Raw genomic sequence first — 19850 nt, forward strand, 5'->3', positions numbered from 1 at the left:
CACTAGGAGCTTCAGGCTTGTATTACAGATGCCTGTTTGAACAGCTGTATTCTGGTTTAAAGCAAATTCTACTTAAACTGTTCAAAGTGACAAAAAAAAGGAGCTGTTTTGTTATGTCAGTCTCAAGCTTTTAAAGCATGAAACAGTTGTTTCCTCTCTAACCTGAGATTTTCCACGTACCATTCATTCTTTATGATCACTGAAGTAGTGCAGCTCACTGCAGCAATGTTTAATGTCATACTCTTGTTTTTCAGGAGAGCAGTTATTAATGGCTGGAGAAGTCTTTACCATTAGACCACTGCAGTTATATGCTGTCACTCAACAGTTGCTACAGGGGAAGCCTACGTGTGCTAATGGAGATGCCAAAACAGACTTAGGTCATATTCTAGATTTCACTTGTAGGCTCAAGTATTTAAAGGTGAGCTATATGTGCACAAATACTGGAGACATTGTTCCTATCAGCCTTTGACATGATTCTTAGCAAACTTGTGGAGCTTAGTTCAAATGTACAAGAGCTTTCACTGATTGTAAACCCCAACGATCATTTAGAATTCATGTTAAATACGCTTCTGACAATTTGAAATATGTATGTAGTTCTCCAACAAGAATGCTCATTTGCTTGTGGTGTGCTCTTTTCAGCAGCTTTCTCTGTAGGCTTGTGCTCACAGAGTGTGGGTGCTGGTAGGACTGTGTGGATAAGCATTACTTTCTCAGCCCTGCATTCTTTGCTGTCGTTTGTTAGGTCACTGTGTCTGTAGGAACACACACATGTGTATATATGCTTATATGAATATAAATTCTGTCCTTTTTCTTTATTTCTGACAATCTGAAGAAAAAAAACAACACAAGCCCTCACTTTCATAGTTGAAACTGACTTTGAAGCTGTAGCTAAAATGCCATGTCAGAATAAATGTAAGATAGCCTCAGAACAGATAGGTGTTTTTACTACTTTGTTAAGTGCTATGGAAAGGATTTTCCTGAGTAACAAGCAGAGAAAGCTTCACTGGAAACCTAACAAGCTGCCAATAGCAAAACCACACTTTGTACAGCTTTTCCTGTTGCTCTTCAGTTGCCTTTGCCATTCCCTGTTTGTACAGAGCTCTCAGAACTGAGGATTCACTGGCTGGAGAACAGCACTGTTGTTAGAAAAGTTGCCATCTTCAGCATTTCTGCCCTGTGTGAACATTTGAGAGCTCTTTGAGAGCTTGTGTGGTTCAGATTAGACCAGAGAAAGCCTTCAAGATTTCTCCCAAAACTGTGTGCACAGGGTACGTGAAGGAAACAGCCCTTTTTTTGTGTGTTGCTAGTGTTCTCCAGGGGCCAAACTCCAATGGGCACATGGAAATTCTTAGATGCAGTTTTATTAGATGTGTATCAGTGGAGTGCTGTGTTTTCTCCAAGCCTGTGTTGTCAGCGCTCTGAACTTTTCCCTCTGTACTGGAAAGGAAGGCAGTTCTGCCTTAAAAGAAACAGGGGTTTCAAATAAGTTCTTTTCAGAGGACGTGGCTTTGCTGTGTTCAGCTCAGCATTGAAGCCTTGATTTGTCTTGCCAATGGTGCCTTTTTTTTCCCATGCTCAGTGTGCTACAAAACACAAACACAAGGTGGCAGTTCTGAAATGTGTTGTGATGGGTTGTATCATCCTATGTGTCCCTAAAGCTCTGTTCTTAAACGTTGATAACCAGGTCACTGGAACAGGAGGACCTTTTGGAACCAGTAACATTCAGGAGCATCTCTTGCCATTTGATCTATCTATTTTTAAATCACTTCATCAAATAGAGGTATGACTGAGGTACTGCTTGCTTCTACAGGCCCTGAATCCAAGCTCTGCTGCATGTCTTAATACTGATAACTGTATCCTTAGACTTGGTGCTAGAAATTGAGAGTGCAATCTTTAGATGGAACTTTTCTTTAGAGACAAGTTTTATTAACAACTCTTGGAAATAAGGATGCCAAATTAGGACTACCTTGCACTGTGTGTTCAGAAAGGATGAGATTTCCAGTGTATACCTAGATAGAGCTGCTTTTCATTGTCTTGAATATCTTACAGCTGTTGTGTAATGTGATCTGTTAGTACACAGTGTTTTTTATTTGTATACCACCAAATGTGTGAAAATACCCTGTCATCCAATTTGTAAAAGTACATTTTGGGATATAGTGCCTCTTGCTCAGCAATGTTTAGAGTGTTTTCAGTGGTGTACTTTTACTGCAAATGAAGTTTCAGTTTTTTGGTGAATACTTCCTGAAATGTTTTCCTCTTCACATCTTTCTAGAGAAAGAATAACCTATTTTATACCCTCTTATGGCATCTCATTTGTACTGCTATTTCTGGTCTGATTATCTCGTGGTTATTTGTTATCAGAATGAGGTTTTAATGGAGTGCCATATCTACATTTGAAATGGGTAACAGAGTGGAGAATCTGATATTGAGGCTTCTTGCTGCTGCTTCCATGTTTTTTCTTGTTCTAGCATTTATGGCTTTGTACAAATTAAAGTTTTCTTCTAAAACAGATAAGTCATTGTGGAGGAAAGCTTATCAGAGGGCTGACTTCTTCAAAGCACACTCTAGCCACAATGAGCGTTCGATTTTCAGCAACATCAATGAAGGTAGGAGTGAGTTCCTCTTTCTGGTACACGTTTAAAGCACATGCCAAGATAACATCTGCATTGTGCAAACATCCACTTGGAGAGCATGTAGTTTTGTGTTTCTTGCACGGACTGGTTTTACAGCCATTGATCTTGGAAGGATTTTCTAATCTTTCTGTATCTCAACTTTTTGTAGCACGTGGAAGAATTGTGTACGTGTGTCCTTTAGAGGAACGTTTGTGATGTCTTTATTGGAATGTTCATGTAGAACTGAATGCTTAGCTCTTCTCTGTGCTTTGATGTGGTGAGGGATGTATATTTAGCATAACTTAGGCTGTTTCATATTCTCCAACTTGATTGGCTGCTAATATTGGTATTCCTGTAGATCTAAAAATTCCTGACCCAGCCAGCTCCTTGTTAAGACCAACAGCTTTAGTCTAGATAATTAAAGGTTAGAAGAGTTCCTTGGACTATTTTCAAAGTGAGTTGCTCTCATTGAAGACATAACATTTTACTATGCTCATCTTACATAGGAAATCCTGGTGCCTGAGGCCTCAGAGTTTGATCAGTGGGAGCCAGAGGGTGCATCAGCAAGCTGTCCAGTGACAGCAGTTATTCCAACTTGGAGAAACTTAACAACTTTGGATATGAGTCACAATAACATCCCTCAAATTGATGATTCAGTGGTAAGAAATATCTTATGTTTAAAGTATGTCTGGTCTTCTGAGGCACATTTCAGTAGCAAGGATTTTGCATTGGCTTTGTATCTCTTTTTTCAGTTGCACTTTTAAATGTTGGTTAGCTGCCCTTGTTAATACTTAGGGTAATTTTTCTTTGATTACCTTCATATTTTCTTTGCCGTGGGAGAAAAGTTTGTCGTTCTGTGTGCAGTAAGTAATGCTTTCATGAATGCTGACTTCTTGAAGCATGTTTTTCTTTTTAAAACAAAACTCCTTTTAGGCTCAACTTCAGAGTGTTATCAGAGCAGAAACTTCCTCTGTTTGAACTTGTGGCTTGGTGGTAGCCTTTTTGATATCCAGACAGTATGAAGAGCATGGAAACTGGAGTCAGTATTGTTGGCAGTCTCTTAGTTTTCTGTTTGATAATTCTGCTCTTAAGGAGAAAAAAAAAAAAGACTGACTTTCGTCACAAGAATTTGTCAAATGTGAACATAGGTTGTATTTTTAACTTTTCCTATTCCTGTGAAGAAGGAAATAATTACTTCTGTAAGCTGTAGATCATGTACTAGCAGTGCAGTTCTCTTGTTCAGAATTTTTTGTGATACTGTTTTCTGTAAGAGCCATTTTCAGTTCTTTTGCTGCACTGTCAAACTGCTTTTTTTCATCCTGTGCACAGGATGATGGGTTTTCTTTACCTTTTCCTTACTATCAGCTAATACTGAAACAAATCTGGCCTGATTTATGAGCCAAAATGTTTCACCACAGGCATTTTTTTCCTCTTCTAGAAATTAATTCCAAAGATTGAATTCCTGGATTTGAGTCACAATGGAGTGTCACTAGTAGAAAACTTACAGGTAAGTGAAGCTTTTGAAGGTGGTTTTTCTTTGCAGACTGCTTAGAGAACAAATATTTCCTTCAGAGTTGTGTTAAACAATTTTCCATAAGAAAATGAGCAAGCCCAAGTTGCTTATCCCTTGTAACATCCCAGTCCCCTTACAGTGGATGTTTCTTACTTGCACTGTATGATTGAATTTCTTTGCCAATACTGACATCTGTGTATTCATTGGAGCTGTTTCTCTGGGTCAGTATAAAAGCTTGTCAGTTAGTTAGGTCAGTTGAGGGCATTTCCATTTGACAGGCTTAAACCTATGTCCAGCATGAAAAATGCTGTTGGACAAGAAGTGAGCGAGCTGTGATAGTGTTCCTGATGCTGTTGAATTTTAATGTGCTGTGTGTGATGGATGTTCTTTGCTTTTGTAGCATCTTTACAACCTTGTTCATCTGGACTTATCCTATAACAAACTTACATCACTGGAAGGTGTTCACACAAAACTGGGAAACATCAAAACTCTGAATTTAGCAGGAAATCAGCTGGAAAGTCTGTATGGTCTTAACAAACTTTACTCATTAGTCAACTTGGATCTCAGCAGCAACAAAATAGAACAGGTAACTTGATTTTTTCAGTACAAAACTGAATTGTAGTTTGGAACACAAACATCCACTTTTAGTGGGAAAAACTGCAAATAAATCCAACTAATTATTTTTTACCTGCTATCATGTCTTGTAACTTGGGCAAGAAATGCTCCGTGAGCATGCTGATTTTCATTTATCTGACTTGTTAATTTATTTACAAACTTTCAGATTGATGAAGTTAAAAATATAGGAAGCCTCCCATGCTTAGAAAAGGTGGTCTTATCCAGCAATCCATTGAGCATCATCCCTGATTACCGGACCAAAGTACTTGCTCAGTTTGGAGACAGGGCCTCAGAGGTAAGCCACAGTGTACTTCTTTCTCTGAAGCTGGCACCTGAAGAAACTTTTCACAGAATCACAGGATGGCCAGGGTTAGAAGGGACCTCAAGGATCACGAAGCTCCAACCCCCTGCCACACGCAGGGCCACCAACCTCCACATTTAATACCAGACCAGGCTGCCCAGGGCCCCATCCAACCTGGCCTTGAACCTCCAGGGATGGGGCATCCACAGCCTCTCTGGGCAGCAATGCTTTTTTAAAGCATGGTGAGTAAAGCAGTGTGAATGTTACCTCAGCAGAAGAAAGAAATGGAGCTGTTGGAGCGGGTCCAGAGGAGGACCATGGAGATGATGGGATGGCTGGAGCGCTTCTCCTATGAGGGAGCTGGGGAATGTTCAGCCTGGAGAAGAGAAGGCTCTGGGGAGACCTGGTTGCAGCCCTCCAGTGCTAATTAGGAGCTTATACAGAGGAGGGAGCCTGACTTTAGTATGTGGTCTGATAGTGACAAGAACAAGGAATGGTTTTGAAATAAAAGAGGAGACATAGCTAAGATGTTAGGTGGAAGTTCTTTACTCAGAGGCCTTGGCACCACTGTGCAGAGCTGGGGGTGCTCCATCCCTGGGGGTGCTCAAGGCCATGCTGAGTGGGGCTCTGGGTAGCCTGAGCTGGTGGGTGGCAACCAGCTCATGGCAGGGGGGTTGGAACTAAATAATCATTGAGTTGTTAAGGTTGAAAAAGACCCCTAAGATCATCAAGTCCAGATGTCAGCCCATTAGTGCAGTGCCTGCTAAACAATGTCTGTAAGTGTCACATCCCCTTAAAGTCTCCTCCAACTCAAGCCGTTGTGCGATTCTCTGAGTCTAAAATCCAATGGGATTTTAGTGTGAATTGGAAAAGGTCTTCAGAGAACAAAAGAATGCTGCTGTTATTCTACCATACTCCTCGCTCCTGGATCTGAATGGAACTTTATTGTCTTCAGTGGGTTAAAAACCATTATGTTGAAATGGTTGTGCTAAAAGGGTACTGAAGAAGCCATTCGAGTTTACATTAAATTCGTGTCAGCTTGGAGCAAGGTCAAATGTGATAATTTTTTTTGCATCTAATGTTTACTAAGATGCACATAGTTTCTATTAGGCTGAGATATCTTTCTACTATTAGAACACATTGTAGTACTGCTTTGGTTTTAGATATTTTGGATATTTTTGATCTTTTCCAGGTCTGTTTGGATAACATTGTTACTACAGAGAAGGAACTCGACACTGTCGAAGTTCTAAAAGCTATACAAAAATCAAAGGAGGTGAAGTACAAACTGAGCAACTCTGATAAAAAGGTGAGTTTGAGCAGTGCTGAGAGGAGCAAATAAAATGTGCTGCTTAGCTTAGGACGTGTTTTAAACTTACAAAGACTTCTACAAATTAGGTCAGAGGGGAACACATTCAAGTTTCCTGCAGCTTTTGAGTTCTTACTTTCTTTGCTTTGTGCTTTAATGCTGTTATGAACTTGGGATGTTGCCTCTTAGTTTTCATTGTAACTTCAGTAATTGTGACCTTTTATGTTGATCTGGGAGAGAGGAAGTGGGAGGAAAAGATAGGATGGCTTAATAGTGCTTGCAGTGAATGTGCAGATGGCCATAAGTTGATTTTACACTCAGAGAAGTAGAGATCTTGCAAAGGTGTAATTTCACTGCTTTTGCTGATGGGTACTAAAATGTCATTCTGATGTTCTTGTGGGTGCTTAGAGGTGGAAAAGAATCAAGAACCTGAATCCTGTTTACTTTCTCACACATTTGTGTGCTGTGTAGCTAGTCAATCTTGTTTTGGTGTTACAACAGAACATACTCTGTCCTTGCAGTGGAATTCCCATTTTTATTCCCTTATGGTTTGTAAAACTTGCTGTTGATTTCGTCAGGAAATAGTGTTGAAAAGTACTGTTCAAATGATTTCTTAGTGGAATTCTGCTAAGAATGTGAATCACAAACTTCATTGGATGTGACAGAAGGTCACAAAAAAGCTGACGCTGTCTTGCTTTTGCTAAAATTGGATAAGCTTGTGTAGACTTGTTTTAGTTCCAGTTCTAGTGTGTCCTGTGTAGTTGTTTCAGTTTTTTCTTTAATCACTGCATACTTTCTTTATTAGATCAGTGAGGACTTCAGGCTCACTGCTGCCAGTTCCAAATCAAACTGTTCTTCCCTTACTGTTCGTCCTTCCTCTCCCTCTCTGCCTCGTCCTGTCAGCTCCAGCCAAGGTAATCATGTATGTATCGTGCTGCTGGGCTGAGCCTCTTGGTTCTGCTTTTTTAAGCTGCATTGATATACATGAATATTATATGCATGGATGTAGGGCTTACAATGAAGGAGAAAAGCTTGGTAGTGTTGGCTTAGAAGTTGAAAGTTGTGTGCGAGTCATTGAAGTCGACCTGTTTGCTGCAGTGCTGTTCACCTGTACTGGAAGTTTGGGTTCAGGATGTTTTACCATATCATTATAAAGAAATCAGAGGAGGTCTTTCTTGCACTTCAGATATGTCCTAGATTCTTAATGGAAAAACTGACATGTGTAGGCACGTTCTGAAATTGCTTATCTTAGCTGTGCTTGGTCTGCAAAATGACAGTTGAAGGAGCTTCCCCCCCACCCCCAAAGGGCTGCATTTCATCAGTCAGCTTGAGGGAAGACAGAAAAAGGAAAAAGTAGAGAAAAGGCTGTTGTGGGAGCAGCAGTGCAGGCTGAGCCTGTGATTTCAGCCCTTCTGTAGGGCTTCAGCACCTGCTCACATTACCTGAAAATGACTTCTGTCTCTTTTGAAAAGAGATTCCTTTTGCATTGAACAGCTTGGTGTGGAGGAAATCACTTGCTTGACTTGTGCAGTCAGTAGAGCTTTCGTAGTTCACTCCACAAATACTTTTCTTTTTTACAGCGTTTGACTTAAGGACAAATAACTTAAAACAGGTGCAGATTTAGTTGTTACTTCTGCACTTTATTTGCCTCTGTAACCATTCTTGGTAATTTTTCATTTGCAGATAAGATGCTGGCAGTTCTTCAGAATTGTGTGTGGGAAGTACTTAAGGATAACGTGGAGTCAGTAGCAGTTGGGCAAGATCTTTGAAGGTCCTTTCCAACTGAACTATTCAGTGCTTGCTGTGATGTAGTAAGCAGTTAAGCCACAGGGATGAGGCAGTTTCCCTGTGTAATGGCCTGCTGTTCTATGCAGGGCTCACTGTAAACATACACAAGCAACAGCTGTGATGGTCTCAGAATTACTGCTCAGTTGTCCTTTTCTGTGCCAGCTGATGTTTAAGAGCAGATGAGTGCACAGATGGGGAGGAACATCTTCCTCTTTCAAATTTTTCATATAACAACTTGTATAGGATTTCCAGGTGTGTCTTTTTTGGATTTTTTTTTTTTTAACTGCAATCCTCTTCATGAGGCTCCTTTAGTAAAACCTTGGGGAATGCTGCTGTAAGTGGTGGGAAAATAAATGAGGACTGGGGCAGGTCATTTTTCAATAGCACAGATTTACTATTTTCTGCATATTTACCCAGCAAGAGGTGCTTTGGAAACCGTGACTTTGAGATCAGTTGAGAAATTCTGAAATGTGCTCAGCAATGAATTTAACTGTTAGACCTTCAGTCATGAATGATAGAATTCATTTCCTGAAATACTGTTTCTATGAATTGTTTTCCCTGCAGTTTTTTTAGACCCCTTCTGTTTCCGTAAAATATAATTCAAATTAAATGCCACTGGCAAATGGCTTGTGGAAAAAGATGAAATATTAATATAGGAAATAGAAAACAAAAAAGCAATGTTCTGCTTTTCCTGTCAGTTTGAATTTCCTTCTTGCTAATGCAAAGCAAGGCTTTGTTCAAGTAATAAACACGTTCTGCCTTTTTCCATACGACCTGCTAAACCTTGCCATCGATCCAGAAAGACGCGTGCAGGAGTTCTTATGTCTGGAAGCACAAATCAGCTCTAATTCTGCTGGTTTTATTTGCTCACTTGAGTTCTTGAGCTGGTTGGCTCAGTGGTAATACTGAAAAATGATTTTCCATGTTGCTTCAGTGTAGTACTGCAAAAAGTGTTCCTTTATATGCACTAATGATAAGCTTACTGATACTCAACTCTGAACCCCTCAAAAAGGCTCTGAGTAGGGTGGTGCAATAAGTTTTGAATGCCCTTGGAGCGTGGTTAACTTTCTGAAGGATTGATACAGATACTGATTCTCTTGAAGCTTTCAGAAATGTGAGGAAATGCTGAAAAGTTGATGAAAAAATGCTTTGCTGCAGTTGTTGCAAGCAGAGCAATTGTCTGTGAAAAAGCTTGCTTCTGACAGAACTATTTCTATTACAACTAAGTCATGTTAAGAGCTCTTACACCTGATCATAGAATCAGATAATACCTTGGCTTGGAGGGGACCTCAAAGATCAAGTTCCAACTCCCTGCCACAGGCAGGGTTGCCAGCTGCTAGATCAGATACTAGACCAAGCTCACCAGGGCCCCATCCAACCTGGCTGTAAACATCTCCATGGTTTGAACATCTACAACCTCTCTGGGCTGCCTGTTCAGCACCTCACCACTCTCTCATTAAAAACTTGTCCCTGACATCTAATCTACATCTCCTTTGCTTTTGTTTAAAACCATTCCCCCTTGTCCAGTCACTATCTACCCATGTATAAAGTTGATTTCCCTCGTGTATCTAAACTCCCCTTAAATACTGGAAGGCTGCCATGAGGTCTCCCTGCAGCCTTCTCTTCTCCAGGCTGAACAAGCCCAGCTCTCTCAGCCTGTCTTTATGGGAGAGGTGCTCCAGCCCTCTGAGCATCCTTGCAGCCTCCCCTGGACCCTCCCCAAAAGCTCCACATCTTTCCTGAGTTGGGGGCCCCAGACTTGCATGCAGTACTCCAGATGAGGCCTCAAGTGCAGAGCAGAGGGGAACAATCACCTCTGTCACCCTGCTGGCCATCCCTCTTCTGATGAAAGCCAGGATAGCATTGGCCTTCTGAGCTGCAAGCACACAACACTGCTGGCTCATGTTCAGTTTCCTATCAACTAGGACTCCTAAGTCCTTCTCAGCAGGGCTACTCTCAAGGAGTTTTCTCATAGTTTGTATGCATATCTGGGATTAGCTCAACCCAAATGCAAGACCTTGTTTGTTGCTTTGCTGAATCTGATTAGGTTCACAAGGGTCCAACTTCAGAGAGACCTTGATCAACTCAGGATGGCATCCATTCCTTCTGCTGTCTCAACTGCACAGCTCAGGTTGGTGTCATCAGCAAACTTGCTGAGAGTGCATTTGATCCCATCATGTGTTGCTGATAAAGGTGTTAAAGAGTACTAGCACCAAGAGGAGCTCCCAGGGGACACTGCTCATTACAGGCTTCCTGGATGTAGAGACATTGACCACAACCTACCTTCCAAGCAATTCATTACCCACCAAGTAGTCCACCCTTCAAATTCATGTCTCTCCAAGTTAGAGATGAAGATGTGATAGGGAACCATGTCAAAGCCTTGCACAAGACCACATAGAATCAGTTGCCTTCCTTGTCTTGCTCCATGACTGAACACCACCACGTTGGTCAGGCACAGCCCTCCCTTGGTGAAACCATGCTGGCTGCTGGGATCACATGCTCATCTCTCATGTGCCTTAACATGTCTTCCAGGAGGATCTGTTCCATGATCTTCTCAGGCACAGATGTTGAGCTTTAAATTGTCAGCAGTCTTTAACACAACTTTGCACTTAAAGATGCTCCTGTGGTTCAGATAAAATTCTATTTTCTTCTGTCCTATTATGTGAAGACATCATTTAGCTTTAATAATTTATGATAAAGTATGATAATTGTGCAACTTTTATTCCACTTATTTGGCAGATAATGTTGTGCTTTAGTTTTGGTTTTACTGCAGTAGTTTTAAGAGCAATTTGTGTTTGTTCTAGAAATAGTTTGTGAAGAAACAGTCCTAGCAAGCAGTTCACTGCAATTCAATGCATCGACTCCTACAGACCATACAGTTCCCCAGAGATGCTCTGAAATACCAGATTCAAGATGTAAAAATCAGGTAATTGCAGTTCTTTATTTGATGGTATTTTAAGTCTTTTTGCAAGCTTTTCTGATAGTAGACTTCTTTTATCAAAGTAAAGCACAGCTATCTTGATTCCCCTTCAGGAAATGAGGCAGGGCAAGACCTTGGGGGAGTGTCTTCCTTTGCCACCACTGTGATTAGTCTTTGTCAAGTTCCTTTACCTTTTGCCTCACTTTGTGGTAGTTCAGTAGCTTTTAATTTGTAGTGTGCTGAAATAATACCTATGGGCAGCAGTTTGGATCTGTTCTAAAATCAGCAGCAGAGTCCATTCTTTTTCTACTTTAAAAGAATGTCCAAATTAAACTAGAAAAGGTTGTGTTCTAGGATCCTCACAGCAGAGCTCAGCTGCCCACAACCATGGCAATCTGGACTTCACAGTGAATTTGCTAGTTCTAAAAAGCTGGAGCCTAGCACAGAATCACAGAATGGCCTGAGTTGCAAAGGAGCACAGTGCTCATCCAGTTCCAACCCCCTGCTGTGTGCAGGTCACCAACCAGCAGCCCAGGCTGCCCAGAGCCACATCCAGCCTGGCCTTGAATGCCTGCAGGGATGGGGCATCCACAGCCTCCTTGGGCAACCTGTGCCAGTGCCTCACCACCCTCTGGGTGAAAAACTTCCTCCTCATATCCAACCTAAACCTCCTTGTCTCAGTTTAACACCTTTCCCCATTGTCCTGTCACCATCCACACTCATAAACAGTCGTACCATTAACTTTGCTTTTCGTGCCTGCTGCAGTCTGGCAGCCATAAGTAGTTGGTAGGTTTCTGATGTTTCCTTCCTCTCCTCAGGCACCTGTTTCTCTACTGGAGTATGGAAGAGGTGGTAATATGTGGTAAGCTGTATATAAGTTCTGGTTTCAATCCTCCTTAGCTTTGTGGTAACAATGCGTTTTTAAAATGTGGCTTTCATGGCAGAACTGTCTTTCACTGCATGCTGCAGCTGTTTTTTGAACTAAAAGTGATTTCATGTGTATTGTGGTTCTTAGCCTTTAAGCCCTGAAATGGATTTGGGAGTTTGAAAAAACAGCAATAGCTGTATTGTAAACTGCTTTAACTTGTAGGATATACTTATTGGAGGTGGGAAATGGAGGATGAATGACAATTTTAGTCAAATTCTGTCTGTCAGATTGCACATTACAAGCCTTTAATACCAGTGGCTGTATGCTTTACAAGGATGTTCTAAAGTATGTGCTGACTTCAGTAACAAGAGTAAACCTCAGAGCTCTGACAAGCAGCACCATCAACTGTAGATAGCCATAGCTGGTTTTAAGCTCATGTTTGTACTTACTGTGACGTATTGTCTCTTTTGAAGTTTGGATCATTCAGAGGAAGAATGCTGTACAGTGCCTGACCCCTGTAACACTGTCATCTTGCCTTTTAATTGCATGTCATACACTGCCACAAACCAGGATTTTACCCAGCACCTTTCTGCCTTGATAGCACAGACTGTGCAGAGGACACCCCCCTCCTTTATAGAGAATAAAGGAAGCCTTCCAGCCAGTTCCAGAACCACAGACAAAGAAGATGGATATTTTGAAATGGGACTTCATGAAGGAGATCAGACTCTTGAGTTCAGTGCTTCACAAACTCAGTCAGCTGACAACGCAGCAGTGAAGAGCATCAGCATAGTCAAAATTCTCTGGAGTTTTTCTATTCATATTCATAAAGAAGTCAGGCAATTTGCTTCCTGTTTAGTTTTGACGGATGATTTTCTAGCTGTGTTTGAGATTCCTCCCCAGGAACTGAGGGGAAGCTGCCAGCATATCCCTTCTGCTTTGAAATTAATGCTGTGTTTTCCATATGCTGACCTAACAGAGTTTGGTTTCCTCATGCCAGAAATCTGTTTAGCGCTGAAGCTGAGAAACAGTGATAACTGCTTGTTTGTTGTTTCAGACTCCCAGAATCTTCAAGACTTTTATTCCTGTTTGCACACTTGTCATTCTCAACACTGCACGCCAGTGTTACCCATCTCCACAACATACTGTGGAAGTGCAAACCTCCAAGAGTTTCTTGGTCAGCTTATGGAATTGAATTGCATTTCGCCAGAGGATGTGGAGATAAAAGGCTGTTTTCCAACCTACCTTGTTTATGGGAATAAAACCAGTGTTCAGAAAACCTTGCATCAGCCAGAGTCAGCTGGCAGTAACAAAACATGGTCAAAACATGATTTGTGCTCCGCACTTTATTCTTCAATGCATAAATCTCCTGACCCGTGTCCCTGTGTGCTCCATCCCTGCTGGCTGTTTCTAACACCACAACATTTGTACATAATAAAGGTGGATTTCAGTGTACTGCCAAGTAAATTGATAGCTGCCGGAGACTTGAGAAGTGTTCTTAAACTGAATAGTGTTCCATTAGCATCAGTGGTGCTGCATCCAACCCGTGGGTCCACCCAGCAGAAAGGTTCATTTTTGGATGGGCACGTGCTGGAGCTGCTTGTTGGATACAGATTTGTTACAGCAGTGTTTGTTCTACCTCATGAGAAATTCCACTTCTTAAGAGTCTACAGCCTTCTGAGGACGCTGCTGAAGAGCATTAAGACTATTATCATCTTCAAAGCTTCAAACAAATCAGATGCTGCAAGAAATCACGCCTTGGAGTCAAACAGACATGGTCAGTCAGCAAGGTAACGCCTCCTGTGACAGGTTTGTTGCACAACCTCTAAGTGAATGTGGCCTAGCCACTGCTGGCACTTGTCATTGTAATTGTTTTTGGCCTGGAGAGCTGATGAATTGTATTTTCATTCTGCTGGTCTTTGTGTGAATGGTTATCCTGGACTCGATCTTGTCCAGGTACAGTTTCCTTATTGTTCTATGGTTGCAGCTTAAAATGTATTTTCTTATGGAAGGAGGCTTCATATTTCATGTGCTTGCAGGCTGATGATGTGACAGAATAGACAGCAATGCTCAAGATGTTTCATTTTTATTAAGAATAGAAGTTGCCTGTTCATAGTTGTTAGATAGTGGAAGAGCTGTAGATTTGCTTAAATTTTGATCTTGTTTTCTGGATCTTGTCTGTCTCCTAGCTTTTACAAGCCTCATCTGACTCTGTCATCTTTATATCCATCTGAATTTCTCATTCAGAAGATTACAGAAGATAACCAGATTCCAGTTCACCTTCATGCTTCTGTGTCTCTGCAGTATGTGGCTGGGCTTAAAGGAAATGCCCTAGTTGAATTCTTCCATGGCAACATTGCAGAGGTATTGCACCTAGCCTGGCTATGTGAAAATATGCTTATGACCTTTCAGTATTAGATATTGAAAAACTAACATAACAAACTCAATTTAAAAAAAAGCAGCAACGCTGTTCTAATCAAATGTAGGTTATCCCAGACCAGAAAGTATTTTGATGAAACACTTGTGCAGATGGCTGTCACTGCTGCAGTAATTGTGCTGGCAGGCGTATTTTGCCTTCAGGATGCGTGGTGCACAGCAGGAGGATCTCATGTATGTTCTAATGTATGTCTTGAGAAGGTGATTGCTCCGAGAACGTTCCCATTTTTCTTTTAAAGTGATGAAATGGAAGAGTCACTGGAATGGAATTGTATTTTGACACAGTGCCTGGCTAAATTGATGTCCTGACTGTGAGCATTATGTGAATACAACACAGCATGTTGTGTGGCTGTGGGCACTCCAGAAACAAGATCTGTAATTCGGAAATGAAGCGTAGAGCTTCTAACCTAAATTCATTAGCTGGCTGCAATTGTTGATGATTGGCATTTGAAGTAGTAGAAGACTACATTCCTGCTGCAGACAGCAATAGAAAAGCTTATTAAGAAAGTCACTTTTTAATTACCTGACTCCTTTCCCAGTCTCTTAAAGCAGGCAGTTTTTAAGTGTGCTTGTCTCTGCACCATGAGGATTTGATGAGGAAAAGTAATGGAGCTGGGTTACTATGGAAGCTGCACAGCAAGAAAAGGAGCTACAGGGATGAGCTGTGCTTCCATCCCTCTTAAGGATCTTTGTATCCGAGCACTGAGTAGCATGTGAAGGCTTGATAACCTTGAGGTGCAGGAAGCACTACTCATCTATAGAATTACCTTCAGTGTCTCTTCTAGTGCTCTCTTGTGCACTCAATGTTTTTCTTTTCTTTCTGCCCAGAAGTGGGGAATCATTAGACCACGGCAGAAACCATTTTCTCTCTAAAACAAAGGCATTTTCAGCAGATATCTACCATAGCTTCAGTTAGCAGATGAACTTCTGCTCTGATTGTAACATATTGCACTATTTCAAATTTTGGAACAGGTTTCCTAGCCATCTCAACCTGCGTGTGAGGCAATGAAGCTGTCTGAAAGATCAGTGTGAAGTTATTTGCTAAATACTGTTTATGTCTTAGGTGGAGAATGAAGAGTTGAGGCACCTCATGTGGTCTTCAGTTCTGTTTTACAAAACTCCCAGTGTGGAAGTGATGGCTTGTGTGCTTCTCTCAACAAAGGCTATTTACTTCCTGTTGGATGATACTTTCAATCATGCTGATGAGCATCAGTCAGGTAAGGCAGCTGTTAGCTTTGATCCCCTGGTGAGATTACAGGCTTAATCTGCGTCCACTCTTTGTATGGAGCTTACCAGACTTGGCTGATACTCGTGGCTGAGGATGAGTGGCACAGTCTGCCCTATGCAAAGTGCTTTTATCTTTAAAAAGAGGCTTTTATCTTTAAAAAAAAAAAAAAGTCAGCTTTGGGGTTTTGAGTCACAGCTCTTTCTCAAACCTTTTTGTGCCTTCGTGTCCAGGCTTCTTTCAGGTGTCACTTGATAGTCCTCAGCTGAGCAGTTAAGGAACCTGTCCCCAAGCAAAATGGCAAATGAAGGATAATGAGAATTACTGTATTGTAGTCATGGTAGTGGTTCCCAAGTGTTATTTGTACTGATAAGTGAGACCTGCTGATTTGAATTGCTGTGGTTCTTCAGGAAACGCCCTTTGCTAAGAGACTGGATGCTTGGAAATTAGCTGCTGTTCTACCTTCCTTATTTACCTGTGATTTTTTTTTTTTTTCCTGAAAATTACAATTACAGTCATGGAAAGAAGTGAAATTAATCTTTTTCACTTGACTTTACCATACGTTCAACAGATTTTTGGAACCAAGAAAACTCAGAATGTGAAAATAACTCTTTCCACCTCTCTTGCTGCCTTGTGCTAAAGCTGAATGATCTGCAGTCAGTAAACGTTGGCCTGTTTGACCAATACTTCAGAATTACTGGTATGTATTATGCTGTAAGTTCTTCCTTTTCCATATCTTGCCTGGATGGATTATTACCTTTGAGATGGAAGTGTTATTTTCACTTCATTTTCTGAAAAGGAATTATGCTGATGGTGCTGTATGAGTAGGCTTGCAACATCCTGTAGTTCAGGAACTATGGGAATCTGTATCTTGAAATTCTTAAATTATCCTGACTTAATGACAGATTAAAAGGAATTCCGAGGACTGTCTTGTTGCTTTGAGGCTTTGGCTTGCATTAAACTATAAGATATTGCCCACGGTGCAAAATGCATAGTTGGTGGCTGACTTTTTGGGATGAAAAATAAGGTGATGAGGTTCCAGGAGTGAGGATGCCAACTTAATTTTTAGTTGAAGTGACACAGGTGTGTTTTCAGGGCTGTATCACTTCACCCTAGAGTCCCACTTCCTGTGAGTCATGCATTTGTGTTCTGAAATACCTTTCCAGTTTTGTTAAGACCTTGTGAAAATGTGTTTAAAGTTAGCTTATGTATGGCCAGCATACAAAGGGAGAGATCTTAGAGGAAAAAAAATGACCTTCATAAATTGTAACAACATAAGGATGAGCCTGTAGAGCACTGGTCAAACCTAAATCCTAAGTGTACATCACTTTAAACCAAAAGAATTCATATTCTTGTTTTCTAGAGCTTGTGAGAGTTGTCCTTTTCCAAGGATTGGAAGATTTTGTATTCACAAAACTATTCCATGATGCCTATTTTCAGGAGAAAAATTGCTTACAAGACATATTTTAAGACAGCTGCTTGTTGGTGAAGAGGTTGTGGTAATTCCCCATATGAATGTATGAATGGTTGATGTGGTCTTCTGTTCAGGACAGTCTGCAGATCACATAGTCGCCTGCCTGACGAGAGACAGTTACAACACTCACGCCTTCATGCAGCAGCTGATGGCAGTCCTGTCGTTGCTCGCACGCACACCTTCACCAGAACCAATAGATAAAGACTTCTACTCTGAATTTGGGAGTAAAACCACTGGTAAGTATCCTTCCTACGTGGCTGGGGCTGTTCAGGCTTCGTGCTGAGAGCATCTTCCGAAGTGCAGCGATTAAAAGCCTTCAGGAGAGGTGCATGTGTCAGTTGATTCCCATTTGTTCCTGATGCTTCATTCAAACTCCTTTACCTTAATCGTTATCTTAAATGTGCCTTATCTGAGAAGAATTGCTAAACATAAGCAGTCTTGCACATGTAAAGTTGGTTGCCTTTTTTGCCTAGGTAAAACTGCATTTCCTATGCAGTGTTTTGGAGAGTGGAGTAGTTCAGCTCTCACTGTGTGTTTCAACCTCTAAAAGCCTTGTAAGTCTGTCAGCAGGGAACAGTGAATACAGCCTGAAAGCTGTTCTCCTTGTTGGGTCAGATGAAGTAATTCTGTCATTCTGAAGCAACGTAGTGAAGTAAAAACCAGACCTCCATAAGGAGCATTAAGTTTGGTTCCAATGTAAGGTGAAACTTCTTTGCTCACAATTCTGACCGAAGGTCACAAAATAAAGCAACTTCTTCCTGAAGAATGATTGTTATTGTAACTCCTTTTTGGTGTGTAAATCCAAAAAGTGCAAGGTCTGATGGCAGGAGTCACCCCATTCCTTACACCAGCTGATTTATGTGAAGAAAGCAGGCAGCCTTCCTTCAAGGAAGGGACTACAAAGGAGAAAGGGACTGCAGTATTTCCTCCTGCCACTCCAGAACTCAACCCCAAAGCTGTCGGATGTGCTCATTAATTAGGGATATAAAAGCAGTTCTTGCAGGAGCACTGTCTTCTTTTTTAATTCTGCTTCCAAGAAGTAGAAAACTTGTGTCCAGTGGTATGGTGATGCCTTCAGTCAATTGGGAACTAGGGAGTGGTAAGGAGGAGGCTGAGGAACTCAGCTGGTAGGAAGATGGATAGCATGATACACGAGTTCAGTTTTATTTCCTTCTGTCCGTTCTACTGTCACTGGAACTAGTTGTGGTGAGAGCTGTAGGTAGGTAATGCACAACAGACTCCAGTAAATACCTGCAATCCAAATAAAATGATTCCAGTATGTCAAAGTAAAACTACACGTGCGTAAATGTAAAGTTCACTTCCTGATGCAGCCAACAGCCAAACGTTGTTGCTTATCCTTAAAGTATTGTATATTACTAAGCTTTATTAGAACATATTATTATTCTTGCAGGAAAAATGGAGAATTATGAACTGATTCACTCTAGCAGAGTAAAATTTATTTATCCAAATGAAGAGGAGATTGGGGACCTTGCTTTTCTAGTGGCAGAGAAGATGGATGGCTTAACTCAGCTCCAGTCTCTCCATATCCTCCTTTATGTGTTGGCGTTTCAAGTCAGTCCTGTGGAAGGATCTGCCCAAAACACTAGTCCACTTCAACCTAAAACACTAATACTAACCAGCTCCGATTTGTTCCTCTTTGATGAAGATTATATCTGTTATCCACTGCCTGAATTTGCTAAGGAGCCTCCAAAGAGAGACAAGTATCGGCTTGCGGACGGCAGACGAATCCGGGACTTGGACAGAGTACTTATGGGTTACCAAACGTATCCACAGGCCCTTACATTTGTGTTTGATGATGTTCAGAATCAGAACCTGATGCAGAACTTAGCGCTGAATCACTTTGGAGACGCTGACGGTGCCCCAAAGGGAAATGCTAAACAAGAAGGCATCAGGAACAGAGAGATCCAGTGGTACATCTTTATTCCAAGTGCAGAAAGTCGAGAGAGGTTAATTTCATTGCTTGCAAGACAGTGGGAGATACTGTGTGGTAGGGAACTGCCTTTGGAACTCACTGGGTAACTCGTGCCCAGCTCGGTGATTGCAGTGCCTGTTCTCAAGTGAAGCACAGCGTTTCAAAGAGCGCCTGTCAAGTTCTGTCACTTCAGTAAGGAGCTGAACTGGACTCCTGTGCTTCCTAGGGCACTGCGCAGTCCGTGCGACCGCTCTGAGGTGTGAGCTGGAGGTTGGACTTGTTGTGAAGTCTGTTTTTTATGCAGTAGCATATAGTGACAAAATTCATGAGACATCCTGGGAAACTGTATGGAAAAAATCAAGGAGTCAACACTAGATATGCTGTCTTCTAGGGCTGTTGAGGTTTCTGCTGATTTTACTGTATATATCAGTCTTGCTATTCTATACAAATTCCAATGTGTAAATAATGGTAAATGCTTGTGTATGTTCCAGTGCAATGGTATTTGTACAAGATGTATTTTGGGTATGCTGCTAACGCTTATTATTTAATGACCTTTGTTTTATGTATTTCTTCCATTCTAAGGCCAAATGTAATGATTTGCTGCCAATCACGAGCCTGGCAACAAAATCTCCAGCGCAAGCAGGCGACACTTTTTCCACACAGAGTTTGTTTCATGCACATTCTTTTGTTTAGCACAGGAGAAAGGATTGCCTGTCAAAGTCTGCTCAGTATATGGCCTTGAAAGTGGAAATAACCAAGATGACTATAAAACTATTTTGTCAGCAAATAATGAGTTTGTATCGCTGAACACCCAGTCTTTCTTTTGCCTACTTTGTCAATACAAATAAAGTGTAATTTGACA

The 19850-nt window shown here is 41.3% G+C and overlaps 1 protein-coding gene across 5 annotated transcripts in view; it reads left to right on the forward strand.

The window, feature by feature from the left end:
• Nucleotides 1-19216, forward strand: part of NISCH (nischarin) — a 30597-nt gene extending 11381 nt beyond the window's left edge. The window contains exons 5-21 of one of the 5 annotated variants that reach the window (XM_048957368.1): nucleotides 255-418; nucleotides 1685-1780; nucleotides 2511-2606; nucleotides 3119-3271; nucleotides 4051-4119; nucleotides 4526-4711; nucleotides 4907-5035; nucleotides 6234-6347; nucleotides 7153-7261; nucleotides 10940-11061; nucleotides 11874-11917; nucleotides 12397-13710; nucleotides 14110-14284; nucleotides 15420-15573; nucleotides 16153-16281; nucleotides 17130-17291; nucleotides 18467-19216. In XM_048957368.1, the coding sequence (XP_048813325.1) occupies nucleotides 255-418; nucleotides 1685-1780; nucleotides 2511-2606; nucleotides 3119-3271; nucleotides 4051-4119; nucleotides 4526-4711; nucleotides 4907-5035; nucleotides 6234-6347; nucleotides 7153-7261; nucleotides 10940-11061; nucleotides 11874-11917; nucleotides 12397-13710; nucleotides 14110-14284; nucleotides 15420-15573; nucleotides 16153-16281; nucleotides 17130-17291; nucleotides 18467-19095 (3845 nt within the window). In that variant the 3' untranslated portion in view covers nucleotides 19096-19216. The other 4 variants (XM_048957369.1, XM_048957370.1, XM_048957371.1 and 1 more) reach the window with 4 other exon arrangements.
• Nucleotides 19217-19850: the final 634 nt, after the last annotated feature.

This window comes from Lagopus muta, chromosome 11 (assembly GCF_023343835.1).
Source record: "Lagopus muta isolate bLagMut1 chromosome 11, bLagMut1 primary, whole genome shotgun sequence".
Taxonomy (NCBI): domain Eukaryota; kingdom Metazoa; phylum Chordata; class Aves; order Galliformes; family Phasianidae; genus Lagopus; species Lagopus muta.